At 49.3% G+C, this 10,184-nt stretch overlaps 1 protein-coding gene across 1 annotated transcript in view; it reads left to right on the top strand.

Moving 5' to 3' along the window:
• LOC100898625 (uncharacterized) overlaps nucleotides 1-1,852 on the top strand; it is a 4,043-nt gene extending 2,191 nt beyond the window's left edge. The window contains exon 3 of the mRNA XM_018641634.1: nucleotides 22-1,852. Within this exon, the coding sequence (XP_018497150.1) occupies nucleotides 22-1,852 (1,831 nt within the window). The remainder of the gene's footprint in view (nucleotides 1-21) is intronic.
• The last annotated feature ends 8,332 nt before the right edge of the window (nucleotides 1,853-10,184 follow it).

The raw sequence follows: 10,184 nt of genomic DNA, 5'->3' as shown, positions 1-10,184 counted from the left end.
CAAGCCGTTCGTCGCGAATAGAATGAGACGGATACAAAGTCTAGTGAATCATGCCCACTTCAACTACGTTAGGAGCCTAGAGAATCCCGCCGACATAATATCACGGGGATACGACATAGCAGACCTCAAAGCGCGGGAGCTATGGTTCTCAGGACCTACGTGGTTGACGCTACAAGATCATGAGCTCCAGCACAAAATACGGAGCGAAAACGCATCACTGTCTCCGAAAAACAATGGCACAGACGACGAATGCCGACCGAACATCGCGGTGTGCATGTCGCTGAAATCGGACCACTCCGAGAAGAATCCAATGATATTTTTCGAGAACTCTTCTTCGACTTGGCCACGAGCAATCCGTTTTTGGAGCCTCATGCTCAGACTCAAAGAAAAAGCAAGGCCGGCTAGAGAACGGGTAAAAAGAAAAAATACGGCAATACCCCAGAAGAAAAAATTCAATGAGATAGACCCTGAAGAAATGATCACAGCGAGAATCAGTCTCATTAAATCAATCCAGGCGACATACTTCAAGGAAGAATTGCGCACGCGGTGCAAAAACCTGAAAAAGTCGAGCGTCCTTTACAAATATTCTCCTAGAATAAATAATCAGGATCTGACTACGAGCAAAACAAGACTCGTCGCGGCGACCGACCTCACTTCAGAACAGGTCGAACCAATCATCCTCCCATACAACTGCGAACTATCGTTCCTCATACTCAGGGATATTCACGAAAACGATTGTCTACATACGGGAGGAGTGAATGCTATCTTGCACAGCCTCCGGAAAAACTTCCTCATGATACACGCTCGGCGAGCAGCCAGAAGAACAATACAGAATTGCCAAGTATGCAAAATCTTCCTCGGCAAGGCCGCACAATTACCGACAGCGGACCTACCGAGATTTCGCATAGAAAGATCACCTCCGTTCTTCCACACAGGCTGTGACTTCTGCGGGCCGGTGAGATACAGGAAAGAATCCGGAGAGATGGCAAAGGGATACATATTACTGCTAACTTGCGCGGTTACGAGAGCAGTCTGTCTTCAACTGACCACCAATCTCTCAACCGCAGAAGTACTCGGAGCCCTCCAAAAGTTCGTCAACAGATACCCCAACGTCAAACACATAATCAGCGACAACGGTGCATCGTTTGTGCGAGCAGCCAAGAAGCTTAAACTCCAATGCGAACACATAAAGGACGGAGAGGTCAAGAGATGGTTGGGAGAATCATTCATCGAGTGGACATTCACACCACCAGCGAGCCCTTGGTTCGGGGGTTTCTTCGAGAGACAAGTACAGACGGTGAAAAGACCTCTCAGAAAGATCCTCGGGACGAACATCCCTCATTTCCGAGACCTGGAAGTAATACTCTCGGGGATAGAAGCTATGGTCAATCGCAGACCGATTACCACGGTTGCCACGGGCACAGACTCAGAGGCACTGAGCCCATCCGATCTTCTACATGGTTACAAGAGTACGACGGTATTTCCCCAACACTCTCTCAAACCGCTGAGAGCGGAAGATACAGACAAAATAATCTTCTCCAGACGCTGGGCATACCAACAAAAAATCTTGAACTCCTATTGGAAAAGATTCCAGCAAGAATACCTGCAGTATCTCCGAACGGCCCACAACCGTTTTCCAATCGAGTCACGACCCCTGAAAATAGGAGATATCTGCCTCGTGGAGGATACAATCAACAATCGAGCAATGTGGCCGCTCTGTCGAGTCATAGCTTTCCCGGAAAACACCACACCGGAGAACGCATGTTCCTGCACCATGAAGACCGCTAAAGGACAAACTTTCGTCAGACCCATCAAGAAATTATACCCTATTGTATCCCAACCCTGGAGCTAGACAAATGACGATCAGAATAGAGAAAGTAAAGTCCGAGGCAAGGTTTATTCCTGGGGTTCAATCCGGGAGGAGATCCGCTCTCGGATCTCCTCGTAAGACGGAACCGAGGCGCCGGGGTCTAGCGCCTGGAGCCGCCGGTACCCGCGGTGACACCGACGGGCGAGAGCTTCCACGCAGCCCTGCACGGTGGGGGCCGGCTCCGGGAGCGGCATCTCCCCCCCCCGTGGAGTTCCGGCAGGGACGGTCATGGCCCGGGGCCATTTGTTCGCCGCGAGGCGCAACAGGTACATATAGTCCCCGGCGTGCCACGCGGAGGGGACGATGTATCTACATAAAAATCAAAATTGAGTCAACGCAACAAAGAGTTAAGTCTAAAGACCACATGGTGGTAGGAGAAAAGTGCAAGACCTGAGTATCACTTACTGAAGCACCCGAGGCGCGGGAGGTACGTTGAGTGAGCCGGGCGGGCGACCCGGTACAAACGCGTGAAGCCGCCCGAAAGGGGGCCCGCTCTTCCTCCGTGAGGCCAAGCCAGGCGAGTTTGACCAAAGCAGTGGCATCACAACGGAGCCACTCTCGGAGCTCCGGCTCGATCTCTTCAAGAGCCTCCAAGTAGAGGCCCATGGGGGATGTATTCCAATCGCGCAAAGATGTGTTCATCACGAGGGTTGAGAATGTGCTCGAGGCAGAGACAGGAGCAGAAGTGGAAGAACGCGCGCTGGAGATCGCCTCTCGGAGTGCAAAAGGAGGAGAGGGCATAATTTGAAAAACGGCGCCAATATGACCCATCGGCAACGTGAGCTCGGAATGCCGGCTGGGCCTGCATTCCAGGGGGGGAGTGTGACGAACAGTCCCTCTGGGACTAGTTGCGCAAAACCTACACAACATGTACAGACGTTCACGGCCTCCGGATTGATATGCTAACCGACATATTCAACAGGTTTCTCTATACGCAAGATCGCTGCCACGGGCACAACCATTATCATCTCCAATATTATCAGTGTACCATTTTCATAATCTATCATTATTTCCATCTAATAAAGTTAATCAGAGAGCAAGCACTCGCAAGGAAAAGCGACAGCCGAATGACAGAGTTGGCGCATGCGCAGGAAAACCATTCGATTCAATCCGGAGGGACATTGTGCCGCCGCCACTGGCAAGTTCTCACCTTCGCTGGCGCGGTCACGGTCTCGATCAATAACCATCTATGGCAAGCCGTATCGATGCAAGACAATCAGTTAAAACCTCACGGAGGCATCCATCTTGTCTTGCCACACCATGCAATTGAGATTCTCGATGAACCGACCACGATCAACCGTGTCCGGTTTCATTCAATAATCAAAAGTCAGGGATTCACGTATCCCATCCCTCAAGCGTAGATTCGTCATCGAGTCGAAAATCAAGTGCGCCTTGCTCTCGGAGTATTTTCCTTATCGCTAACTCAGTGCCTTCATTGGATAGGAAAAATCCCAGAAGCATAGGCCACAGGCCTCATCCTTCCACTCACACACCTCCTCAGTTCTCCGGCCAAGTCTCTACGGAATTTCATTTCCGCATCGGACATCTCCTCCCGCATCGGAGTAATTTCATCTCTTAGCTTTCCAAGCGTATGTTCCACGTCGATGACTCCCAGAACGACGAGATTGATCGAAGGCTTCTTCGTAGATTGCATCAGCAGCATGAGATCGAGGATGACCTGGAATCCACTGTCGTTGAAAAAATACTCAATCCGAATACATTGTAAGCTCCCGAATCATGGAGCGAGTCGAATGAAACCGGAGCCGATCTACGCGTCCGACAGCTACGTACACGGTAATGCTTGGCGATGATGCTGATCTGATTCACTTCCTCTGAGCTGAGTAAAAAGTCGTATGAATTCGTATGCATTAGCACCTCGTTGAGAACCTCATGGGAGTTCGACGCTGACTCGAATGGCTTGCAGACAGACGCCCAGCGTGTAGGGACGTCTGCCTCAAGTCCTTTTGGGTCGTATCCACGTGAGGGCTCGACAATTTCATTCTGGTCAACGAATCTCAGGTCCGAGCGCTCAAACTACGGGAGAAACACGAGACTGAGATCAGGGTATGCGATAATTGACCATGTTTCAATGGCTGATATTATCTAGAGACATGAAAACAGGGATGACTCAAGGTTTCGATCTCATCAGCCTTCCTCAATTCTTCGAGGTATAACTCTTGAGCCCTCTCCTTCGCGAGGCGTCTGATGAGGTTCTTCTTCAAAATCAGGTGACGATATACTCTCATGAGTTTAGCCCGCAATTCGAGCACTCGAGAACCAATAGGGGTCTTATAGAAATCTGCTGTCAATGCCCTGTGCACACGATGATCTGCGCAGCGGATATGTACACGATCCTTGAACGCTCGTACCATGTTGCTCGCTGAATCTGAGACGACGGCTAACATGCTTTCCTCACTCAACTTGAAATCTTTGAGTGTACAGACGATTTCCTCTAGAATAGCTGATCCCGTATGAGGTCCGGGGAAGTGATCCGTTTTCAACGGTATGCAGGTCAAATTGAAGGCATCATCGAGGTAATGAAGGACGAAAGTTATGTATGGTAGTTGCCGGTATCTGTCCGTCCAAGTATCGGTCGCGACGCGACGTGGAATCGTATGTTTTTTGGCACTCTTCCAATGATGATCTCTTTCAAAAGATTGAAAGCGTCGCACAGGGCTCCCCGAGAAATGGTCGTACGCACAGGAATTTCGGACTCGTCGGCGACGATCTTCCTACGAACGAAAAAACGTCGAGGCCCTGCTCCCTCGACGAATGAGAAGGGGAGTACATCCTCGCTGATCCATAGGGCGAAGTCTCGAGCGAGATAGAACTTATTTCGCTTCCGGGACTCAGCGGATGTCTGATTCGGATTGGCACTCGATACGGACTTCTCCCACGAGCTCAGGAGCGTATTCATTCCCCGCCCCGTCGAGATTTCCTCTGGATGCTGCCGCTTGATGTGATTTAGTAGTGTCTCAGTCGCCGTGTTGCTTCCGTGGCCACATGCGATCTTCTTCTGCTGCAAACGGAGGTTGCAAAAGACTTTCTGTGGCTCAGCATCGCTTCCAGATGTATAATAAGAACGGTTGGGGACTTGGCTTGGATAACAGCTAGCTCAGGGAAAATCGTATATTGGGTGAAACGGTCACAGTTTATTCTTCCTCCACGAATCTTGGCACTCGATCGGTCGCCTCGACCGCTCTCGTGCGTACACTTCGTTCGCTTCTCACAGACTGACTTGGCCGACACTTGCCCCCCCTCGGATGTTCTGAGCGTACAGACGCGCGCGACGTTCAACGTGCTGCCGCGACATCCCCGGTTCATTACATTCGGCCCTCGCTGCCGATCTGATCTCCTGAACAGTCAGCAGTCTGACTACCGGAATTTCTAGCCCGTTTAGCTTCTCACATTCGGATCGTCGGGAAGCTCCAGAACAACGGTCGAACCCCTACCTCGGTGGTCGAGCTTCTATGCTAGCGGACTCGTAGCCCCTACCTAACATTTCTCACTGACACGGTGCCACACTGTGTTTAAAGTAGTTGGAACCCCTAGACGTCACACCGATGTTCGGCGTGTAATAGATCCCCACGAGGATCGGCGATGAATGGCGATGAATGGCGATGAATGGCGATGAATGGCGATGAATGGTGATGAATGGCGATGAATCGCGATGAATGGCGATTAATGGCGATGAATGGTGACGAATGATGATGGAGATGAAAATGGAGACGGGGATGAGGATGAGGGATGAAGATGATGGACGGACAATGACGATGATGGATGATTTCCCCTTTTTTTTTTCTAAGGCCACTGTGCCCGCTCGTCCTTCTTCCCGGCTGCTCGGGGAGCCTCCTCGGCGCCGAGCTCGATCTCGTAGTCCGTTGCCCGCCTCGGCCGGACACGCTCTACCCGAACCCGAGGCCGGGGCGGGACGGGGATCTCCTCGTTGTTTCGCCCGATAATCGTATCGAGCTCATACTCGAGACGACCCCCGGCATCGACGTAGTCCCCCCAGCCGTTGAGGTACACAGGCCGGTACTGCGTATTCACTTTTTGGGGGTTCTCAAGACACAGAAGATATTAGCAGCAGCACCAGAGCATCAGAATATGCCTAGTGCCCAGTAATCTTTATTGAAGCGGAGCACGTTTATATACGAGTACTGAAGAACAGGAAAGGGAACCAAGACTGCGTAGGAGTCTAGCTAAGCGTACTGACAACGAGCACGGGAAAGAAAGATTTCAACTGCCCCCGTTCACGTGATCGTGGTCCTGAATATCCTATGAGCCAGTCTCAGTTATAGACATCACAATAAACTGCTGGGATACATGATCGACCGAATCTTTTGAACAGAGTAATACAATCTCGATGAATTCCACTCTGGAAGCTATCAGACAATTTACCTATGTTACCGATGTCAGGTATTAGTCTCAGATGTCACAGATAGATCGAGATGGTCCGATCTTCGAGTTTCGTTGTTTCGGAGTAATGATATACATCGATGTTCTGAAGATGTAGAAATATGAACCTCGAGATAATGTTCTCATGCCAGGAAAGGGTCTTTCCGTCCTAATCGTATAAGTGGCTACGTTCGGACTCATGAGTAGACAATCATGCTTTACGAGAATTACTCTCGCGCCGAGATGGAGATGTCCACCGTTGATGAACCTTCTAACGATGTTCATCCGTTTATCCCACCACGGGATAGTCGGCTGTGTTCTTCTCGTCCGAAATCACTCAATTGTTGGTTGCTTCTTGGTTTGATTCTTGCCTCAATTTTCCTCATCTTCACAATCGCTGTCACCTCCATCGCATTTTCATAGGTTTCAACAGTCGGTAAGTTTTCTGGTTACCGGTGATTTCTCTTTAGGTTGCCGAGCTTTAGTGACTCTTTCTTTGATTGTCATCCAGAACAGTCCCTGAGTGCCACCGAGCGCATCGCTGATCGGCTGAACATCAGTCAGCCGCTTTTCAATTCGTCGCTGCCAGTCTCCACTCCAGCGGAGATCTGGAATCCATGGGAAGGTCTCTACTATGAGTAAGGAACGAGTAGAGACACTTTCCCTCTTCGACAGTTCCGGTGTCTTCCGAAGGTGATCTGGCTGGTCTGTAGTTCTCCGATGGATCGGAAGTGTATCCTTCGACCGAAGGATCGAACGTCCATGAGACGAAGTATTCCAGTTCGTCAAATGGAGCCGAATAGCGTGAGGAGGCTCTTCACGATCGTAGGTAATCTTAGCGACTGTGACCACAGTGACTGGTATCTATCACTTGAATAAACAATGAAGTTTGATTCGAATAGTTTCGTCTGACGTCACTCTGTGGTTTCGTGTGAAGTTTCGCGTGTGGTTTCGCGTGTCTTAGGAAACTTTTTCATTGTGACGTTTTTCTGGGCTATCATAGTTGTTTTAGGTGCATTAGTTTATCTAACATAGTATAATCGAGAGATAGAAACACTTTTCCCGGAGTGATTTTTGTATAAAAAGGGGGTGTCCATGGTTTCGTTATCCAGTCTTCGACAGGATAAATCGACATGCCAAGAAGCAAGTCACGAGCAAGAAGAGAAACCGTACAATACAAGAGCAGGAGTCGGCGAGGAGATCGAGTTGGGTGTCGGACCGAGCCGATTGGCGGTCCGAGGTCGGCTGGGGGTAAAGGTCGGTGGGGGCGCTCTTGCGGTCGTCCTCCTGACGGCCCTCGTAAGGCTCCAGGGGATGCTAGGTGTGTCCTTCATGACTCCCGATTTCTTTCTGTACATATGCTCTTTCTTCTCAAATTTAAATAAAATGTAAATGAGTTGAATAACATTGTTTTTCTGTTTTGATTCAGAGGGCCTGGACACATCGGCCCCTGTCCCCAGGACGATGACCATCCCCATACCATCAGGGGGCGCGAGTCCATTTCCCCAGTGGACGGGGACGACAGACGAGCTGGATGGATCAGTAGGCTCGGGGGTATCTGATGCCCCCGAGCTGAACTTCCCGATCCAGCACCTCACGTGTAGGGCCGAGGGCCCTCACGTGATATGCAGCACAGTGATGGAAAGAAAGAGGGGCGGGTCTTCGGACCCGTCATTAAAGCTGTCCGGGCGCCCTCCAGGGCGCTCGGGCAGATTTTATTATTTTTCATCGACTTGGAGCGTTGCTCCAATAAAGAGTGGTTTATTGAATTTTAATTCCATGTTTCTTGTTTTAGTCTGCTTATTTTTAAGTTGCAGATCATATATTGTTCGAAGCTAGTGGGGCCTCGACTGCCGAGAGACGACAAGCGTTCGTTATTTGGATGCATTCCGATCTGGTAGTTTTAGGCTTGTAGGTCTGATCCTCTCCCACATTCCGTCTTACTGCCGTACAGTCCGCTAACGATCTCATTCAGCGTGTGACAGTCTTGCTGTTCAGAATGGACGACAACAACCTGTTCTTCTCAGAGGATCCGAAAACCCGAGAAGAGCTCCAGCGCTCTGTTGAAGATTTTTACCACTACATCAAGGAAATCCGGGAGTTTCACAAACTCCCTCGCGAGATTGCAGTGAAGTGTGCAGAGATCACATGGACAAATTCTCTGCGTGAAAACTATCCAGGAATCAGTGAACTGAAGAGCTCGACCTCCCCCGAGGTTGTCTGCACTCATGTGTACTGTGAACCGAACGCTCGAAATCATCTGTATTGGATCGAGAAACTGGAAGAGATGTTGGAAAACTCTGAGGAATCGAATGAGCGATTTCTAGAGGCCAGACACAAGGAGGCCGATGAAACTCGATTCTTGTTCTTCCGTCTGGCGGACATTGCACAACTCGTTGAAGATGCCGAGAAAGAGGGGATGAAGCCCGAGGAGATTCTTGAACTGATCAAGGTTGTTTTAAGCCGATCGAGAGGACGTTATGCTGGATGTTTGGTGTTACAGTAAAGTTTGAATTGACCGCCCTGTCATCTCTTTCCCTCCCTCTCTATAGCGTTAAGTCTGATTCGCCCTCGCCAGTCTCAGGCGTGGGCACGCTCTTTCGTACTGTCTCTGGGATGAGAATGACTTTGATTTTCTGGTGGCGTTTTTGCATCGTGTTGGTTCTGTACTAGCGGTTGATTAATTGAGTCAGAACTCTCATCTTCTTGTTGATCAGAAGGAATATCCTCTGTAGTGGGCAGATACGGATTATCCACCACACTGTTAGTCATTCTCTCAGATCTTGGCCTCGATATTATTTTCATGGGTTTCCTTATTATGAGAAACGATGTTAGGGCTAGTGAAGCCGAGGATTGTATGGCGATGATGATTTTCCAATTGTTGCAATTGTTTAGCTCTGGCTTCGGAGGAACGGGCATTGGTCTACCACCTGATAGCCCACCACCTAAAGTGGCCTTATCGTCTGAGATGCACGCAGTCTCATCATCGGCTTCGTTCTCACATTCCTCCGAGTCAATGCAGGTTACGAAGAAAGCATCTGCAATGCCTCTTCTCATTATGCAGGATTAAGCCAGCACCTTGCAATCATCGCCACAATCCGAATACGAAAAGTATTGTTCAGACGGAACTATTAGTATTGCGATTAAGACTGTGAGTTTCATGTTCAAGATCTCCATGTAGTCATGTGAGACAGATCTCGTTGTCTCAGAAATACCGTCCTGTTGAGGGCCTTGGTCAACCAGTCAGCTCGCTGGTACTCTGATGGCTCGTAAGTGACGTCGATTTCTCCTCGTTCGTAATGATCTCTGATGAATAAATATTTTAGCTCGATATGCTTGGTTCGACGGTAGAACTGGGGATCTCTGATCAGCTTGATTGCAGCTTGATTGTCAATTTGGATGCTTAATTTTTCTGAGATACCCAGCTCGCTGAGTAGCTTGTTCATCCATTGAACAGACTTTAGAGTTTCAGCAGCGGCATAGAATTCTGATTCACATGAACTCTGAGCCACATTGCTCTGTCTAACACTTGACCAGACGACTGGTCCTGTTTGACGCATTATCAATGATCCTGCTGTCGATTTCCGATACTCTGTGTTCGAAGCATGATCTGCGTCCGAGAACACCAGAGTTTCTTCATTCGAATCACTTCGATAAGTGATTCCGAGAGATGGGCATGATTTTAAATATCGGAGAATTCTCTTGGCTGCTTCAAGGTGTTCTTGAGTACCTACATTTGTCTAGATACCTGCTGAGGTATGCAGTGACAAAAGCCAGATCGATTCTTGTACATGAAGTAAAGTAAAGAATTGATCCGATGAGTTCTCGATAATTTTCATGAGTGGTTGTTCCGGTGTCCGCAATGTTGTAAATGGTCGGATCACTCGGCGTGGAGACTGGCTTGCAGTCTGACATG

The sequence above is a fragment of the Galendromus occidentalis genome, unplaced genomic scaffold (assembly GCF_000255335.2).
Source record: "Galendromus occidentalis unplaced genomic scaffold, Mocc_1.1 scf7180000075886, whole genome shotgun sequence".
In the NCBI taxonomy this organism is placed as follows: domain Eukaryota; kingdom Metazoa; phylum Arthropoda; class Arachnida; order Mesostigmata; family Phytoseiidae; genus Galendromus; species Galendromus occidentalis.
Note: the sequence above shows the minus strand (reverse complement) of the source record. Positions and strands in the feature narration are given on the sequence as shown.